Raw genomic sequence first — 21,093 nt, 5'->3', positions numbered from 1 at the left:
AGGAGATGAAAGGGCATTGTAAAGCTTAAGCTCTTTCTTCTGAATGTAGGACTTCTCAGTGATGATAAGAGAAAATAGGAATTCCCTCATTAGGGAGCAAACACTATATTTTTTCAAAAGTAATTAGCAACAAATTAAATTGATGTCAAAAGTGCCCTGCATGCTTTGAAAAATAAGTAGTGTATGTGCCTGCTAGATATTTATTTAAGTTGAGAAATCCATTGTGACCTTCAACACAGACATTGCAACACTAGTGCGTGAGTCAGATGGCAGGGCTGATCTGCCTCCCATCGACACTTACCTCCTTCCTTTGCTGGGAGTGTCACTGGAAAGCAAGAGGTTGACCTGTCAGCTGAAGCTTGGGGAACTTGAACTCACGTACATGTCTGTCCTATAAAGTTGTTCTGCTCAAAATGCACTTGGCTCAAGAAAATGCAGTTAAGAGTCAACTGGCAAAGATATTCAGAGAACTCTGATTGCTGTCGGGGTGTAAAATGCCTTGGCTGCTTCTCTTGCCTTCTGCATATGAATGAGCCTACCCATAAAGACTAAAAGTTGGCATGGTAAGGTTATACTACTTTATACAGTACAATCCTCTTAATTGGCACATCTGCTGGAAGCAAAGGTGCCAAAAATGTGATTCACTCAGAAGGAGTAAACCTTGTAAGAGAGCAACTAGTCATTATTTAATAAGGATTAAGATCCTCTCAGGATGTTGAATGTTCTCCTTGTACAAATGTGCTGTCACTGAGTTAATGACAGAACTAACCTCACTACATGTTAATGCTCAAGTAACAATTTGCTTTATGGATCTTTTCATCCGGAAATGTTTCTCTGTATCTTTAAGATCAAAATTTCACCTCTGACATACAGTACGTAATAAAAAAAAGTGCACAGCTACTCCCCAGACGATAGGTTATGGCATGTCAAGTATTGTCTATGGAAAGTACTATAATTACAGATAAAATATAATATAGCATATATATAATATATATAATTACCCTTTGAAAGGGTAGATAACTGCAGGACAAGGGGAAATGGTTTTAAGTTGAGGGAGGGAAGGTTTAGGTTGGATGTCAGGGGGAAGTTCTTTACAGAGAGAGTGGTGAGGTGCTGGAACAGGCTGCCCACAGGTTGTGGATGCCCCGTCCCTGGAGGTGTTCAAGGCCAGGTTGGATGGGGCCCTGGGCAGCCTGGTCTAGCATTAAACGTGGAGGTTGGTGGCCCTGACTGTGGCAGGGGGGTTGGAGCTTCATGATCCTTGAGGTCCCTTCCAACTCGGGCCATTCTGTCATTCTGTTATTACAGATGGAAGGGTCTAGATGTCTGTGCTGCACGGCTTTGCTGTCAGAGTAACTCCACCAGCAAATCCCAAGAATAAAAAAAATCTTCCAGTATTAGTGGATGAAAACGCCCCTCAGTGCCAAGCACACTGCTTTGGCAAAGCTAATGTTCTGCCGTAGGTGTGTATTTATTTATGTCACCAGAAAGCACAAATTCCATGCTGGCATTATTAGGTAAATGTTTCTGAGATTAGGTCCACTCTGTATTTGAACAACTTCTTAGTTCAAATATCCTGAATGTTTCACAACTTCAGAAAAATTTATGCTTTTTTTTTTTTTATACTAGATTTACCTGAGATCTCAGGAAGAAGAGCGTACTGCTCTGTACAATCTTCTTTTCCATGAAATAGACCAATTTGTATTACAGTAGCATTCCTTAGCAGAGATGTTAATTTTATTAGCCTTGGAAAATACTATCAGTAAGTTACACTTCATAATTTTGAATTGCCACATTTCAGTTCATATTCATGTTAGTATGAATAATGTGAATATGAAACAGGTATGCTTAAAAGTCGCAGTCTCACAGTCTTGTCTAACTCTTTTCATTTCAAGGCAGTTTTTTAATTCCCCTTGCTCACTAGCCAAGCTATTTTTGGACATAAGTGACTGAGGAGCTGCAGGTAGGTATCACCTAAATGTATGTGCTTGTGCATGAGCACTCCTGTGAGCTACAGAACAAATGAAAGCTGAGCAGTTTCTTTTAACACTTACTGAATTTGCAAGTATGAAGTCAAAACTTTGCTCTTTTCAGATCTTTGTGTTTTACTCTTTTTTTTTTCTTTAAAAATAGTTTTTTAATTAAAGAGCAGTGAGATTCCAGTGTATCACTATTACTGTTGTGCAAATCAAATGTTTGCAGTGTTTGGCTGGTGGATTTTCTTACTGCTTCAGGCTGTATTTTAGCTGACTTTTTCTATACCACTATCTTAAAATAAGATTCCATCTTATTTTATTCTATCTTTAAAGTAAGAGAAATTCCAAGGAAATGAATGGAACTTCTTAGATGCCTCGTATTTATTTTAATGGCATTGCTAACAAGCAGTCTCACTTCAGTTTGGTCTTGGATGCAGCTGTCTGGGATGCTGCTTGCTGAAGTGCCAGGTCTGATTTCCAAAAAGGAAAAAAAAAAAAAAAAAGTGTGAATGGAGACACCTTTGGTAATGATCAGTTTTATGGGTAGATTTGGGGAATGTTTCATTCTTATTCAGGCCTGGGGAAAATATTTTTTGACAAATAGAAAATTTCCCCAGAAGTGGAATTGCAGTTGTGCTGGCAGTACTTCTGCATTGGGGGCGAACTCTTAGAAAAGGAAGGGCTACATTTCATAGCTGTCTTTAGTTTCTCGCTAACTCCTGTTCCCTTTCCTACTTTAGCCTGGGTGGGCTTGAAGTTACAGCATTCGCCACAACGGATTGGTCTTCTGTGCCTCCTGCCAGGCTGAGCGGACTGTTAGGTGGTGAAGACCTGCACTGTAAATCTCCTTCACAGTGGGCGCAGTGTTTAGTCCCAAAGACAGGATGCAAGATGAGCAGAGCAGCCTGCAAGTTGTGTGCTTTGTCAAGGGTGAATGCCTCGAGTTTGATTCTCACTGTAGCAGAAGGTTAGGCACGGAAGTGAGCCTGTGCTTGTCATAAAGGTCATTAATTACTTGATGCTGTTGTTAATACTGGGTTCTTCATTGAAATTATTTGTTTCTTCTTTCACTCATAAAATCATAGAATGTTTGGAGTTGGGAAGAACACATAAGTAGCCCGCTCAAGTAACAGTAGCGTGCAGAATGGAGAAGTTCGAGGAGAAATGTTTTGTCGTGGTTGGAGGCATGCTCATATTTCTGTGTGAACGGAAATTGTCCCAGCACTGTGCAGGATCTCAAACAGGTTTCTGTATGGTGAAACAGAAGGGTTTATATTTACTTTATGAAGCTTACAATCAGTGATGCAAGATAGTATGGTTAAAGCCCAGAGTTTGAGAGGGAGCATGTGATTTGAATCGTCTCAGGTAGGAGGAGAAGAACAAAAGCCACATCAAAGAAGTATGAAGCAACTGTTGTGTTCTGTAGGTAAAAATCCCCACCTGACACAGCATCTCTTTGTGTCTGTGTTTTCCTCTGTAAGTACCTGAAATCACATATTTAATTTTTGAACTGAAAGGGACCTTCTGCATTGAGTGAGGTGGCTTGACAAGCTAAAAATGCCCAGTGTTTTTAGATGAAGTGAATTTTAGTGTTGCACTCCTTGATTTGCATTTGGTCATCAAATCGCAAAATGGAATGTTGTCCTGGTCCTGTTTGTGTTTTTACTGTAAGCATTGCTGGCCTGTCACTCCCAGAAGGGATTCTCAGGATGTTGATATCAGAGCCGATGCTGAGGAGAGCTTTGTCTTCACCTTCCTCATCCTGACATGTCAGCTCTTCGCAGTTTGCTGATAATACCACTACAATTTAGCTCAGTGTCAGCGTGTGCCATCATGAGTCTTGTTTTCAGGGTGTGATATTTCCTTGAAAGAATGCTCGTATGAAAAAGGTATCATTTTATTTATTCTTGCTTGTTTTGATACTATATTTATCCCAATCAGGATAAATACCCCATGCTATTTTATTTAACAGCACAGTTCATCCTTTCTTGTTGATGATTACACTTGTGACAGTTTTAAGAGGGAGTTAGCTACCTCTAACTTGCTTTTACTTCACAGACTGATCTCATTATTTTTCCTAATTTGTTTCCTTTTTCTGTTTGGGTTGCACAGAAGCATGTGGCATGCATACTGATGGTAATGGATTGAATTGATCAGGGCATTGCTTGAAAGCTTGAGAAAACCTGTTTCTGTGATCAGGTGATGGTGGTGCACTGACCTGGGACCTGGAGGGAGATATTTCCCCTTGTGCCAAGATGGCACAAGAGTACCTTTCTTCTTCCTACAGGAAGCAGGACGATAAGAACAGCAAATACTCTCTATAGGAACTTATCCCCTTCTTCTGCATCTTTCATAGCTTTCCCACCTGTTTTCAGTCTTGCCCCTAGCTGTTCGTTCACAGAGAGAGCTTATGAGCCAGAACTCTTTCACCTTGTGCTTGAGCCCACAGCTGACCCACTTCTGGTGTTATTTTCATCTTTCGCTCTGTCCCCACACTGGCTGACTATCCCTGTCCCTTCAGGGGCAGTGATATCTCTGCAAGTCCAGTTTACATCTGCCTGAACTTCAGGTGTCTTTGACTAACACTGAGTTAAATAGGGATGTGGATTTGGAACCTCAGGTACCTGTCTGGGGTTCATGGTGCTGTTGCAGGCATGGTCAACAACTGGCTGTGGAGTTGCTTCTGCTTAAAACAAAGAAAACCACACATAAAACAGCCCTATATATTCTGACTGTGGATTCAGGGGGATCAGGCTGTCCAGGGAAGTGGTGGAAGCACCATCCTTGGAGGTTTTCAAGAAATGTGTAGATGTGGTACTGAAGGTGATGGTTTAGTGGGCACAGTGTGATAGGCTGATGATAGACTTGATGATCTTGGGGGTCTTTTCCAACCTCAACGATTCTACAAATCCGATAGTATTACAGCTCTGCTCTGATCTGTCTGAGCACCAATGGTGGAATTGCATACACTTGTAGCCAGCCTTGTCTTCTGTGGAATCCCAAACATGAACCCTGATGTCAGGCAGCATGGTGTATCTGGACCATTCTGGGGAAGGGCCACATGAAGGGCAATGTGTGTGCAAGTGTCTTTTAGGCTAGAAATATGTTTAAAAAATAATAATAATAATCATTGCAATTATTTACCATATTGACTTTGGTTGCTTTGACACGGTGACCCAAGTAATCAGTTACATTGCAACTCTTTGAATTTCTGATCCAATTAGTTTTAAATATTCATTTTTGAAATCAGTATATAAAAAAGATGCATTACAGTGTTTTCTATTTGTTATTTTTAAGCAAAAAAACATGCTTTGTTTGCTTGGCATGACCTTTTCTTCTTTTCTTAGCATTAAAATTCTCAGTAACAGGCAGGAACCTAGCACAGCAGAGGTTTCAGTGCTTTATGGGTGTCTGCTCATTACTGTTATTTTCTTTCATTTTTGCTACAAAAGTCTCTAAGTATGACTACCTGAGAAAATGTATTTCTGAATCGAAATGTTTTCTTCCTAAATTCATCAGTATTTTAGGATAATGTATAAAACTACATTTACAACCTTTTGTCATTTCATCTGTTCTTTACAAAACTGAAAACAGCTTTTATGTTAGCCGTTGGTCCTGAATTTTACATAAGCGGTTTAATATTAGCAAAGTAATTTGGAATATATGAAAAAGATTCTTATTTTCTTAGATTTAGAAATATGACAAACATCTTAAAAAAAAAAAAAAATCATTATTTTGAAAGTCTTCTTTGGCACTGCTGCTCCTGCTTCTTTGTGTCAGAAACTATGAAGGTGATGCTGTTAGCATTACTGCCTTAACAGCCTGAAAGATTTGACAGTAACTTATATAGCTTTTTGGAGCTGCGAAGCTTAAATTCACTGCTGTGTATATATATTTATCAAATATAGATAAAAAATCATTTTTCCAATTATAAAATATTTCATAGTTTGCTTGCGGAAGATATTTGTTTTGATTTAACAAATATTTCCCTCTCAGCTTCCTGAGCGATGCGATCCCTTTTCTTTCCTCCCCTTCTCCCTGCTCCCACCCATCAGTGTTTTTTTCTGATGCATTTTGATGTTCCCTGCCCATCTGACCATCACTCTGGGAGATGCCAGCCACCCATCTCGCTCTCTCTGTCCCCGGCTCTCAAATGATTGCTGCTGCTTTGCCTTCTTTGATTTAAACTGTAACTACAGATCAGAGGATGACTTGTGATGCATGTTGGAGCAGAATCTGCCTTAATGCTTGGATGGGTGCCTCTTTTACCGGTCTGTTTTATGGAATTGATTTTTTTTTTTTCGGCATAAGTTGTGAGGTTTGGCTTCAGATAAATGTGTGTAAACACATATCGACTCAGCCGAGATGTCAGGAGCAGCATGTTTTTAAATTGGGTGTTTCAAATGGTATGGGGCAGCGTTCTTCCAGCAGACCTGCAGCCTTGTTTGAGTGAAGACCCTGATTCCAGATGCCTGGATTTTGTAATCCAAGTAGGCTCGTAAATGCAGAACCAAAAATAATATTGGTTTGAGAAGCTCTTGAAAACAACTTGGAACGTTGTATATAAAGTCTTTTTAAGAATGGGATTGAAGTCTCTGTCACTTAAAAAAAATAAAAAAAAAATACAACAGCCTTTCTTTCTGTTCCAGAGTAAAATACCATAAATAAATACAAATTCTGGTGAATAAATTGATCTTGGATACTTGTCAGCTTTGGTAAACTGCACCTGTAAGGCGGAAGAAGTAACTTGTATGTCATTGCTCTGGAGGAGCAGGGCTTGACTGCTGATGCTATTTTGGATGCTGAAATACACCCTCTAATAATGCACTAGCTACAACCTTGATTTATCTATTTATTCTTGAGCTAGGTACTGTGTTCTCTGCATTGTGGAGCAAACAACATAAAATTGTCATGTATTTAATATGCTGATTCATTTCATTTCTCTTGGGAGAGGCATTTTTATAACTTGAGATACACTGAGCAAAAAAACGTGTTTAGGTAATTAGAAAGAGTTTGACACAAAATCTTGAAGTTTTTCCTTGAAATATACAAGAATACTGAGAACTGTGCTGCTCTTCCTCCTGGCCCAGGTTTTGGCGCAGTGTTCTGCAGGATTATGACTGTTAAAATACTGCCAGCAAAGGAGCAAAGGGCAATTTTAGGATACATTTGTTAGGAAAATGAAAGGGATGGCCAGACCGAGGATTCTTGGGGCTTACTATTTGACTGAGCCGATAAATAGAAATAAAATAGAAACATAATGTGTTTTCTAGCTGTCTAGGTAGTTTGCATCTAGTTAGTGGCAGGGGACCCATTTTGTAGGTATGTTTATGATAAGGGTCATTTTCCTAGGTGTATGGGGAATTTTTTAGTGTAAGATCTAGCTTTAGAACAGGAAGGAAACTAGCAAATGAGTTCTGTGGGAGGAAAGTGTGCTTTTTAATAGCCTTACATCTAGAGCATCTGGTTGGAAAATATTTAGGGTACGATGTTCCAAAAATGATAGCAGCTACAACAGAGCTATTGCTCTAAAATACCTACATTCCTCTAACTAAGCAAGACTGTGCTAATTATAAAATTAAACATAAAGCTTGATTCTGGTAATATAAGAATGTCCTTTTTGGAGTGGTTATAAGTTAAGCCAGTTGTGTTTCAGTTATTGTAATTCTGCATGCTGGACATGAAGAATTAGCATATATGTTTGTTGGGCAGCAATCTGTACAATGCGCGACATAGCTGTGCCGTTTGGAACTGTCTTTCATTTCTGTAGGCACAGAGGGGAGTGTTACATTTGTAGTGTAACTGCTGAACTTGTTTGCCAGATATTTAACATGATGGTATTTAAACCTCTTAGGAGGAGAATAGCTGCTGAACCGAAAACAGCATCCTCGTACTCCAACCAAACTATCACTTACTGTGTGCTTTCAGCTAGGAACAGCTTAAGTCTATAGCCAGCTACATACATTCGCATGCAAGTATTTGTAATTTCAGTGTTTTTAAGAATTATAAGAGAAAACATTAACAAATTAATTTTTAGGGACTGATAGATTTTCCTCTTCAAAAATTTGGGTGCTTGAGAATTATCTTTAAGCAGCAGCTCATATAAAGATACACATGTCTAGGGAATTTTTATGGAATTGGAGAGACTGCTCGTTTGTATGGCTATTTTTACTTGTATTTTGCTTTGATGTATTTGTGAAGGAAATTCATTGATATATATACGTGCGTAATAAAAGTCAGCTGACAGGTACCATGATATTGGGCCCTTCATTGAAATTCAGCATCCTTTTTGACTCAAACTGCAGTAACGAGTAAGCTGGGGAAGTTCAAAGAGAAGCCTTTCATCTTCGTAGCTGCACAAGGAGCAGTTGCAGGGCACTTGCTCTTTATAATGAGGTTGTCCCTTCTCAAGATCTGTGAGTGTCTGTAGCAGGTTGCTGTATGTGCACGAGGCTGATGATGATCCCAGAAGGATTAGTGGTAAAGCAAGCACTGTTCTGCTTACCATGCATTGTAAACACATCTGGAATTTTTTTTTTTTTTTTTGTGGATGCAAGTTTGTCAGTCAGACTTCTGCCTTCTGCAGGGTGACAGCACAAGTGAAAATCAATTATTTGGAGTTGGTTTATGCTTTAATATGGTATCTTTTAAATGCGGATGGAGCCTATTCTTGTTTGAAATGGGATTCATGTTTCTTTGGTCTACAGGAAAAAAAAAAAAAGAAAAAAAAAGAAAAAAGGCTCAGCTAAGGGATGTGCATTGTATTATATATTCACCCATAATGTTTTTGCTGTTTACGTGTATGAACTTCAAGTCAGGCAATGAAAAGAGAGGGAAAAAGTGGACATGAGAATTCAGAGGGATGTTTGATGTCACAATCTTAGCTTCAGTTTCATATTCCCTGTACCTCAGCTGGGATCTTTGGATGATGTCATTAATGGACTTAATAGAATCAATGAATCACAGAATGGCCAGAGTTGGAAGGGACCTCAAGGATGATGAATCTCCAACCCCCCTGCCACAGTCAGGGCCACCAACCTCCCCATTTAATACTAGGCCAGGCTGCCCAGGGCCCCATCCAGTCTGGCCTTGAACACCTCCAGGGACGGGGCATCCAAATAATAGGACATGCAAAGCTGAGAACTGCTGTTGTCCATCAGGCTTCTAGTAATGAAGATTTCAAAGCAACTTTGAAAAGGGACGCCTGGCAAAGTACATCTGCATAAATGCCCTGGGCTGCCATCATGTAGGGAATCTACCCTAAGTCATAATGGAGTTTGGTTGAGGTGACATTCCCTTTCACCTGAAATTTATATGGAAAAACTTCTCTGGAACCTTCTACAAGATTCCAGGAACTGGAGGGATAGGTATCCTGCATGTTTAGCAAGGGAATAAAAAGACTTTGAAAATGATTTCATTCTGTAGACTCAGTAATTTGACAAAACCGTGAGGTAAATGGGTACATTGGTATTCCCTCCAACTGACATCAGCGAAGTCTAATGTTAGATGTTCCTTGTGGGGAATAATGCATGTTTGAATAAGATTTTTAAGTCTCCTGGACAGACTGTTGAAAAACAACTCTTTAAATGTATTAGCTCTTTAGTTTTGTTCTGCCTGCATTGATAAGAAGCTCTGAACTCCTATAGTTCTGTTCTTTTACAACTCAGTGTTTTTGTATGTTAAAAAAAGGTGAGTTGTTCAGTTAAATGCAATGTGACATTATGCATGTGATACTGCAGTTGGCTTAATTTATGAGTCTTCTGGGTATGAATTGTTTATCTGGACAGAGAGACTATCTACTGTAAAATGATTTTACAGAAAAGTATTGAACAGTGGTGGTCTTTTTTTTTTTTTTTTTTCATATAAGGAGATGGCTGTTTGAAGCAGAGACCTTGCAGACTTTGTGTGACAGCAATTTTAGGACAGTTAGATGAAAAATGAAGCAGAAAAGTTAAAACACATGTAAACATCGTTGTCACTTAGAGCAATGGCAGCTGAAGTGCTCAGTGTGTGACTGGACACCACCACCTCTTCCTGTGTGCAGTCTCTTTTCCTGTACAGAGCAGCCCTTCAGCTCACTTGCACTGAAAAGCTTTTTGTGAGATCTCCTCTAGTTGTAGAACAATACATCTGAGGCTACTCCTGGTCTTCTGCCTTAATTCCAAACTGAGAGACAAACACGTCTCTCACTTTGCAGTTGAAGTTTTTGAAGCTGCAACTGCTGTCCTTCACGTGCAGAGTCTCACTCTTACGTTGTGCCTGGTTCATGCTGTATTCTGATTTCAATGGCCACTGCTGTGAGGTGAGATTTCTCAGCTAAAAATATTGCTAGTTGTTGGTGACCTGTGTTGATCTGATTAACCTGGCATGCTTGCATGGGTGAGAGAGCTCAGGCTGCCTGGATGCCCTTTGCTTTTGGATTGCTGGAGCTGGGTGAGGTGGGAACAGCTGTATGCTAAGTAGGGGAGCACTGAGACTGGGGGAACATAGACAGTTAAAAAGTAGGGCCTTTAACTGATTTGTACTACTGTAGTCACAGAGTCATAGAATATCCTGGGCTGGAAAGGGCACATAAGGATCCCCAAAGCCAGCTCTCGGCTCCATGCAGGACCACAAGAAAATCAGAGCATGTATCTGTCTGAGAGCGATGTCCAAGCACGCCATAAGCTCCGGTACCTCGGGGCCGTGCCCACAGCCCCGTGCAGCCCGTTCCATGCCCACCGCCCCCTGCTGCACACCCTGTCCCTGACCCCCACCCCCCCTCCCCTGACAGCTCCATGCCGTTCCCTCAGCCCTGTCGCTGTCACACAGAGCAGAGCTCAGCGCTGCCCTCCGCTCCCTGTGAGGAGCTGCAGCTGCCATCAGGCCTCCCCTCAGCTCCTCTGCTCTGCGCTGAACAAACTCAGGGTCTTCAGCTGCTGCTCGGACATCTTCCCCTCCAGACCTTTCACCATCTTTGCAGCCCTCTTTAACTTTCCTAATACATAGAAGTCCTTTCTTCCTGGCTGACTGGCCAGCTGTCCTGCTGCCAGTACTGTGCGGGCAGGTGGGAGAGGTCTGATGTGGGCTCCAAGGTGGTTCTGCTGTGGGAAGCGAGCGCGTGAACTTGGCCCGCTGCAGGGATCAGTTGTTCAGTGGTGCTGGATTGTCCAGGCTTCCAGCCTTTCGCAGGACTACATCTATTGTTAGTGAAAGAGTGAAGTTAATAAAGGAAGGGTTTGTTCCCTAAGCCAGGACCTTAATTTCAAGCTGACTTCTTTCCGTTAGGACTCCTCAGTTCTGTTATTACTATGCCGTATGTAATCTGTACCTTCTGTGACAATGGAAATTGCATGGGCCTGGTGAAGAGCTCAAGTTGTTATGAGACTATTGGTAAACTTGCTCTATTTCCTTAAAAAAAAAAAAGAAAGAAAGAAAGAAAAAAAAAGTGTGAAGCCTGTATCCTTCTTATGCCAAATATAGTATTCTTTTGAGTAAGATGTCTCTTCGTTATGTCTATCTCAGAAGCATTTGTAGATAACAAATACATTTGGTGCCACTAATAGCACTCACTAGTTCCAAGCTAACTTAAAGTACAAGACCATAACAAAACTCTAAAAAAAAATGGTACCCTGCCAGGTTGTAATTGAGGTGACAGCTATAGAGAAACAAAAGTAGTTCCACTGGAGTTGGGAGAGGCCAGGACTTTTAACATCTTGGCCAGTCCTTGAATTGACTCTCAGCAAAAATTGAATCTCTGTGAATATAGGGAATATGGGCAAAATTACGAGATTATTGCAATGAAAATAATAGGAAAAAGATGTACTGAAATTAGACCTTTCACGTTTCAAAAACCAGTATTGGCCTTTTGAAACATTGCCTTTCTGGTGATCTTTGCAAAGCATGTGGAAGAAGTTGGTCCTTTATGGTCAAAATCTTTCCAGAAGGAGTTTAACTGTTTCTCAAGGAAGACACAGTACAATGCATTTTTGTGATGCAAGGAATACAGATGCACTGCCTGCTACTGTTAAAAAAGCCTTCCACTGTGTGTAATCCCTTCAGCGATACAGTTAAAGAGCTGACTCTTGTGGATGTGCTGGTGACTGCCAGTCATAGCAGCTCTCATCTAGCATTTATTATTTTAATATTGTACATGGATACCAGCGTAACATTTCTGAAAATGGTTAGCAAATGCATTATATGTTATTTCTCTTTTCCTTTTGTGTTTCTAGTCTGGGACTGTGAAGCTGACCAAACCTGTGGCATTATGGACCCAGCAGGATGTCTGCAAATGGCTGAAGAAACATTGTCCTAATCAGTATCAGATCTACAGTGAGTCATTCAAACAGCATGACATAACTGGTAAAGTATGCACTATCGGAAATATTTTACTTAAGATGTAACAAAATGTTTTACTTTGTTGGTAATAGACTGTGGCTGTACATTGAGGGGGCTTTGTTGATTGTATGACTCCAGAGTTCCAAGCTCTAGAGCAGAGGGACTATCCACTGATTGGTAAGGGATTCTCCTCTCCCTCTAAAACAGAAGTTTCAGATTATTCAACATTAAAACAATAAGGAAAGAAGTCAGTCTTTATGAGGGTAAGGGCCACACCCTGTTCATTACAATTGAAACCCCAACTGTTAAGAAATATCTCATGAGAAAAAAAGAAAATTGTTTTTTTTTCATTGAGAAATATTTTTTTAGGTTATGTTTATATTCTTGGGGCTGGAAAGTGAGATCAACTGTTCCTCTCCCTGGGGCTGAATTGGGATTAACATAGCAAGTTTTTTCTTACACACATTTGTCTAACTCTGTTCTAGAAAACTGACAATGAAGAATATTTTTTATCTCTTTGTTCTAGTGCTTTATGGTCCTTACAATTAATAAAAGAAATAGTATTTCTGCCAGTGAAACTGATTTCTGTCCCATAAGTAGCCGGAATACACATCATCATTTTCTTTCTTGCATGTCTTCCTTTATTTGATAAGGAGCTTCCCACTTTATGAATTTTCCTTGACTAGTCTAAAAAGTATTCATTCTGTCACATTTTTTCCCTCAAACACCCATAAGACATCTAAACCCTCATCACTTGCTGTCTTGTCAGCTAACCATACATTAAAAAGCATCCTCGTATTTTATTTTCTTATTTGCTTTATAAGTCGATATTGATTTTGTTGATCTCATTGGCTTTTTAACTCCTTTTCAGTTTCCAGTAGTAGTATATTAACTGGCCACTTTGAATTGGCATCGTTCAGCTGAGTAGCTGGACTAATACAAATACAGCTGTAACTTGGGAGTTAAAGAGCATTTTTACTCATATCACAGGAATTATTTAGTCTGTAAAAAGTTTCATGTGGAACATTAATTTGTTCTCTGAAGTGGTGGTATACAAAACATGGAATTGACATTCAACCATTTAGTATCACACAGTGATTTCTGTTCCACATGCAAACTCATTGTAACAATAATATATTGTTAACTTTTGCATGTGCATTGCCTGTTTGTATACGTGTACTCGTGGTGTTTCAAATTTTCCATTGATTCCTTTTGTTACTCTTTCCTTTTTGATAGTATAAGTAATTGCAAACAAAGCAAATTGAACTACTAACCTTCAATTGCTATAAGGCCCTGAATAAACATTTGCACTAATATGGAAGAGATTTTTTGTTTCAAGTTGGTAAATGTTTAGTTTTTGTACATAATTACTGCACCTATTTCCTCTAAGTTATCATCTGTTTCTCAGTATCTTGAATGTAGTCCTTAAAAACGGAGTCTGCATCTTTGACGAGTGTACAGAGCTGACTGGCTCCAGAGAGCTAGCAGAAAAGTTTGAAATGAAGCTATTTTTTCTTTTCTCTAGTGCTGTTTTACTATTACGTTGTCTCTTTAGAATTAAAGCTTTATGAGATGAAGTTGAAGAAAATGTTTTTCTTTTCAACTAAATGTACATGGATAGCACTGTAGATAGGTGAAAATTCAAACTTTGTAGACCTCAATGAGAAGAGAAAACCAAAATTGATCTTGAGAGAGGTATACAGAGGATATTAGCATGAGGGTTAGAAAATAAGTCTACAGCAAAAATAAATAAATAAATAAAATTAAAAGTAGGATTTCATGGTCCTTGTGGGTCGCTTCCCACTCAGAATGTTCGTAACAGAAGGAGTGAAATAATGTTTGTACAGATTTTACAAATTATTGTGATAATGAGTGAAATGAAAACACAGGAGTGTACTTCCAGCGCCGTTTATCCTATGACTCAAATTACTTGAAATCTACCAAAGGGGGGAGAACAGTAGATTTTGGGCTCAAAAAAAGTAAAACATGAAAGGAACGTGAAAACTACTGTGAAGATTAAGCCAAGATAGTGTAACTGTTTCCAGATACGCTTACGCAAAAGTGATGTGATTGTTGAAAATTTCTCAGGAATTAAGTTGACTTTACAGGCTTCTTTGATATGGAAAAATACAGTAAAAAGGACTTGAAGAAAATGACAAGAAAAGGATATTTATGATTTATTTAAGATAAAATCTAAGGCCTGGTCACAAGCCAGGAATAAAAACCTTGGAGAAACTTATCTATAGGTTGTCACCTTAACCAATGGTGTTGAAAAGCACAATATTCTGAGTATTTGGAATGTTAGTTGCTGATTACAGTTTATTGGGTTGGGGCAAAAATGCAAAGCAAAATATCCTTCGTAGAGAATTTATAAATTTATGCTACTCCTGACAAAAAGCAGCTGCAGTGTGTAAGAAAAATTGATCGGTTGTTATACCTAGCAAGAAAGAAGTAAATTTATATGAACAGTGGTCTCAATTATGGCTTGATTCAGTGTTCTTTCATTAGATTTCCAACAATTGAAGGGCAATGGCTGATGCTTTCTAGGGAGGGCAAAGCCCCTTGTACCCCATGTAGGATGGGACTTAATGGCTGGGGAAGCTTTGTTGAAGAGGACTTGCCTGGTAGACAGGAAGGTGAAACTAGCCATTAGTGTGCCTTGGCAGATTAAAAAAAGCCATCAGAATCCTGGACAGTATTAATAAGCATGTAGCCAGCAGATAAAGGGCAGTGGTTGTGGTTCTTAGATTCCAGTTCTTGGACCTTGAATGCTGTTAAGAGATTGACAAACTGGAACAAGTTCAGGTGGGTACCACCCAGCTGCTCAGAGCTGGATCACTTGCAGTGTGAGCAAGGGCTTGAGTGAGCTGGGCTTGTTCACCCTGGAGAAAAGGTGACTTGCCAGGGATAACGTGGGAGACTAGCAGGAGCCCCAGGTGCATAGAAATGTTATCAGAAAGATGGGGCCAAATTCTTCATGATGACAGTAGACTTAAGTTGAAGTGAGAGGTTAAAGCTGAATGTATTAAGAAACTTTTGCCTCATGAGCACAGTTGATATTGGAACAAGTTGTTCACAAGGTTGTGCTGTCTCCGTCCTGGGAGGATTTCAAGCCCCAGCTGGAAAATGCCTTCAGCAATGTGATCTGAACTCATAGCTGACCTGCTTAGAGCAAGAGGCTGGACTGGAAATCTCCCGAGGTGCCTTGCAACCTGAATTCTCCAGTGATCCTATGATTTGTTAAGTAATTACAAGCACCTCAGAACCAATTAAATGCATTTTGCAGCCAGATGGAGAAGATAAAATACAGAAAGGCCCAGTAAGAATTTGGGATATGTTTTGTAAACACAAAATCCTTGTGATCAGTGAGCGGAGCATCTGGATGACTTATTAAGCAAATGGGTCAGAGGTTATTTAACCAGAACCAAAACAATGTAAAAGGCCAACTCTGAGCAAGACCTAAGGGTTCCTGGAATGAATATAGAAAAATAAGACAATAAAAAGGAAGGAACAAAAATGACAGTGGCCTGTGCAACCAGGAACACAGTGGTAATAGCATGAGCTTGTCACAAGAGGGTCTTCAATAGATGATGACTTTTACACCAATGTGAGGGAGTATAAAAAGTTGTTCTGACTGTACAGCCCTACTTTATACGAGTATAGTCTGTGCAACAAAAGTGAGAAATGGACTGAGCTTTTGGTGTTTGCATATGTCTTTGAATTTGCCAGACAGCAACAGATGTAAATGACTAGGGAGTTCTTGAGGGGTGAATTGTTCCTTGGCAGTATTATCCTGTAGCACTGAAATAAATTATGATTTTTGCAATGTCTCAGAATTAATAGGAAGATTTGTCTTAGAACGACTAAGGAATCACCATTTTTAGGAAAACAGTTCATTGACAAAGTAATAAATAAGATGTCTAAAGATCTACTTATTGATGTGTGATTTGTTGAAAGGAAGGAAGGAAAGAAACCCGCTTCACCTCTTGTTTTTACACCCTGCTCCCCAGCGTGCTAATGCATGTCTTCAGAGCATGAGGTTTTAATGCTATGATCATTAAACAAACCTCATTCTGTCAAGGTAATACCCAAGAGGTACCTTGGTCCAAGTGAAGAAATTTGATAGGAGGTACTTGAAAGGACTCAAGCCTTTTTAAATTAAACTTTTAAGGAGGAAAGGAACAGGACTCAAGAAAAAGCCTTTTTAGTTTTAAAAGGAACCAAAATTTTATGAATATTCATTAAATACCAAATGGCACCTCAGAAAATGAGATATGAGCTGCTACTGAAAACCTACAAATAGCCTCGTGATCTGGATAATTCTATAACCTTTTAATATGCTTGCATCAACTATTTGCCTTATACAACTTCATCAACTGTATGCCTTATATTTTTATGAAATTCCCATAAAAATAATGCTTTTAAAGACTGAAACATTTTTTTTTCATTTGATTAACATATTTGCAAAATGTTAGGATTATGTCATAGCAGCTGAAATATGTTATGAGCACGTTGGTGAAAGGATGATCTTGTGATTTAGGATACTGTTCTGGAACTTGGCTCTATTTCAGGTTATTCTGCTATTGGAGAGGTAGCATTAGAGAATCCTAGGGACTGAAGTTACTCCATCCATATAGAGAAAGGGCTTCTCTTTTATTGTCACAGTGCTGCTAGATACATTTCCAAGATACACAGTTAGGTTATACACTGTCTCACACAATTGAGTGAGTTTGGTCTACAAAGCACGCAGTAATGGATGGGTGAGAGGCCTGAGATGGAGAGCAGGAGGCTTGGGTCTCATTCCCAGCTCAGCTTCACGGCTCAGGGGGTGGGAAGGGTGATGACAAGCAGGTGGTTTTATTCACCATGTGATATCTTTCTGATCATGTTCATCCTCCTCATTCACGTTTTAGCGTCTGCACAACAGAGATAACGATAGTGGTTTTTAAATAATTGCATTGTGATACTGAATAAAAGATGCTTAAGGGCCAGCTGAGTCTTCCTGTTACCGGTCCTTTTTATTTGAAGCAACTTTTCACTTGCTGTTTCCTCCCTTGAGAAGTGATTCTAACTTCGTTATCCTCTCGTGATGGATAAGTATCAACCGTGCACCTCACAAGGCCTCATCAAGAAGCAAAACAATGTTCTCTTCAGGTGGCCCCACTGCTTTCCTGTCTCTGGTGCTTGTCACCTGGCCCTCCCGAATCTTCCCTCAAATCCTACTGTAGTTTCAGTGTAGAAGGTGACACAAACTGGCACCTTTTCTTAGCTTATTTTATTTCACATTGTTTTATTGTCCCTTATAAATGACTCATAACCGACTTTCCAGATTATTGGTTGAGGACTGCTTTTATGATCAGATATAGGACTGGTTCCAAGTTAAGAAGGTCCTGGTTCAAGGCAAGGTGTTATAGGAAGTTCTTTAACCTCATTTAGAACATTATTCAAGTTTTGTTTACCACCATTTTCCTTGGTTACAAACCTGTGATAATTTGAATGTTCTTTGCACACTTCTACTCAGCGCTCAGATCTCAGAAAGCATCTACTTTATTTACAGAAAAAGAAATCAATTTTGATAGAAACAAACAAAACAAAACAAAAAACCAACACAACCATCATTGTTTTCAAAGGGAGGATATTTCCAATAAAACATGAATTAGCTTCCTTGTTTTACGTATGACCGTTCTCTTTGGCACAATGGACTTCTCCTCCCTATCAGTGTTCATCTGATGTTGGTTAAGGCCAGCATGGATGGGGCCCTGGGCAACCTTATCTAGTGCCTAATTTAGTGGTTGGCAACCCTGGCCATGGCAGGGAGGTTGGAACTGGATGATCTTTGATGTCCTTTCCAACCCAAGCCATTCTATGATTCTGTGGTTTGTAGAAATAGCTTCCATCTCCACCCCCCTCTGTGAAACCTCTCCCTTCTCTGTGGTGCAAGGGGTAAGCTGGCCTTGTCCACAACCCCTTCTGCCACTTTTCCTTGCACTTTCTGGGAGGTCTTAGCAGCACTGTTGGTTGGTGGGCTGTCAGATCAGTCCAGACTGCTTTCATCTGCAGTTTAAAAGCAAAATTACCGTTTCACGCTGAAAAAAGCTTTTATTCTGCTCTCTGGATAAGGTCAGTCTTCTTTTCAGCATTCTTCATGCAGCTGTGATGCTCGTGTTAGAAAATGTGAGGGACTAAAGAGTTCTCCCTATTTCATACTTGGCTGCTTTCAGACTTTCAACATGTGGAACGCATCAAAGAGTGACAACTTTGGGATAAAGCTCCAGTTTGCATAATATGTGGCAAAATGTTCTCTTTTTTTGCATGGAAAATAGTATCAGAAATATTTTAATGTAATCTTGTGTTTATATAGCTTTGTATGTATTTAACTGAAAGAAGTAGGATAGACTGAATAGTTGGAAAGCTGAAATATTTTCTTTTTTTTTTCTTAATACTTGTTATTGATAAAAGAACTTTTTTTGTGAAAGGTATTGTCTTTCATATCTGAACGGTGGGTTAGGTTTTTCAGTCAGATTATAGTGTGTGAAATATATGAGAAACTCCCAGAAGGCAAAATAATATTGCACCTATGTTTCAACTATCTTGTTCAGATAGTGCTCCAATATTAAAATATTTATTTTTATCCTGAGAAGTTTTCTGTGTGAAAAACCACCTCTGGAGTATTATGGCAGAAATAGGAGACTGCTTTTAAAGTGGCTGCCCTGACAAGGTCTTTGTTGCTAAACCAACTTGCTGCTTGTGTGTAGAGGAGCCAGCCCTATTTGTGTGTGCCCAAACGAGTCACTTAGTGATGACATGGAACGATCTTCTCTGCTGCACCCGAAGCGATGGGGAGTGTCTAATTCCATTGTTTGTTATATAAAGTCACATCTAGAGGAAGCTGTATTACTTTGTTGTGTCTCTAATAGGAAAGGGAAGTTGCCAAAGGGCGATTGAGGCACGTTTGGCCTTTCTTGCCAATGGCTTATTAATGTTACTACTTCTCTATGTACTAAACTTGGAATTAATGATTTCCATTTTCCTCCTCCATTATCAGATGGGTGAGCTGCTCTGCAAGTCATTGATGAATGTTTTACACTCTCTTATTTGATGTTTCCTGGATCTGGTCGCTTTGCTTGGATGTGCTCTCTCCATGTGTAACCACCTGGGAAGATCTCTCATGGTTTCAATAAATGACTCCTCTACAGCATACTCAAAGCAGAATTGCACTCTAGCTGCTTCTTTTTCTACACTCCGCCACCGCATAGGAATTCAGTAAAAGCTGGAGCTTTTACACCTTCCTGATGTATAACACAATCCGAAACATTTTTTAAATTGAAACTTGAAAATATAGTTTTGGTCCTTGAGCTCCGGGCTTGAAATTCTCTAACAGCTTAGCCTCAGATAAGTTATTCTGTACCTTTTCAGTATGAGTGTTTAGGTGACAGGAGAGAAAAGAGTATTGCTCTTCATTTGAAGTAGTGTTTACGTGCACTTAGTCCTCAGTACTTGGTCCTCGAGCACTGTCAGAATTAATGTTTCATAATTACATACAAAAATAATTGGATTATTTCTTCCCTCTAACACTTTTTTTTTTTTTTTTTTCATTTTTAAATTTAACCTTGTTCTACTTGCTTTAGTCAACTTCTGCTAACTAGAGATTATACCATCTTTTACCCTTCTCTCTGAAATCTACGTTACCCATTCCTTGTAAGCTGGATCTGCTGCACCCTCTAAAAAAACACCTATTCACATTATTATCATTTAAAGTCACTTCCAGAACTTTTCAGCTTGGCAGCTAGTTTCAAAATCTCTTTCTGTTTCATACTCTGAGGGGAACTAAAAATGTGAATTAGGCAAGATACAGAAAGCTGTATCAAAGCCTATTTCAGGAACTCTTGAACCATATTGTAAAGCTTGGTGATATTTCCTGGCTTGCAGATAAGGCTGCACAGTGTGTCTGCAAGAACTGAACACTGATTGTGATCCATTGACAGAGCTAAAAAGCTTAGAAGTTACTGATTTAGCCTTTGGGTGCTTACCCTATCTATCTTAGGTGTCTCAGACATCCAACTTAAGTGTGATTTAAAAGACCAAGGGTAAATGAGTAGATTATTGAAGGAATCAATTGAGAGGCAAGGAATGACTCCAAACAGATGAATTTAGTGAACTTAGAGAAAGGAGTTATAAAAACAACCCTTTTATACTCACCCAATTTCCTTTTTCCTCTGCTGTTTGTTTTGGAGACAAAAGGAAGAAAAAGGTTGCACCATAATAACCTTGACGTGTCTCTTATTAAGTATTTTTTTCTTTAGGTGCATCAGATGAGTATTGACTACTTTATTAGTAGTTGTAACAGTTTGTCAAATAATAAAGCTCTACCCTTTCATTTCATTTCTCAGGAAGTTCTCTTTCTACAAGCTTTTGCAACCATTGCCAGTTGTTAGTGATTAGGTTATTACTTTACCATGTTCCTTGATCACTAGGCTGTACGGTACTGAAGCTAGGCAGGGAGAAGCACTGTTGTTACCTAGAGATCTCCAAGGAATACCTTGAAGCCTTAGAAAGTAGCATTGCTAACTCTGAGCACACTTCTTTGTTTCCCTCTTTTATGTTCCTCTTTGGTTAATACCAACGAAGTGCTTCAATATGGTGCATAAATGCTCATAGCATTTCACTGAAATGAAGGATGGAGTTCTCAGTTTGGAACTGAGCATGTAATATTTAGGCCTTCCTGTGAATTATACTGATTCCAAGTATCCTGCCCTGACCAAAGTCTCAGTAAGTGTAGTTCTCCAGTGCTTTTTAAAGA

General features: G+C 39.4%; 1 protein-coding gene across 5 annotated transcripts in view; it reads left to right on the top strand.

Moving 5' to 3' along the window:
- SAMD12 (sterile alpha motif domain containing 12) overlaps nucleotides 1–21,093 on the top strand; it is a 170,309-nt gene that overhangs the window by 30,163 nt on the left and 119,053 nt on the right. For all 5 annotated transcript variants that reach the window (XM_042869319.1, XM_042869318.1, XM_042869320.1 and 2 more), the window contains exon 3: nucleotides 12,188–12,317. In XM_042869319.1, coding sequence (XP_042725253.1) covers nucleotides 12,188–12,317 — 130 coding nt within the window. The remainder of the gene's footprint in view (nucleotides 1–12,187; nucleotides 12,318–21,093) is intronic.

The sequence above is a fragment of the Lagopus leucura genome, unplaced genomic scaffold (assembly GCF_019238085.1).
Source record: "Lagopus leucura isolate 7727_CA_CO unplaced genomic scaffold, USGS_WTPT01 Super-Scaffold_100002, whole genome shotgun sequence".
Classification (NCBI taxonomy): Eukaryota; Metazoa; Chordata; class Aves; order Galliformes; family Phasianidae; genus Lagopus; species Lagopus leucura.
Note: the sequence above shows the minus strand (reverse complement) of the source record. Positions and strands in the feature narration are given on the sequence as shown.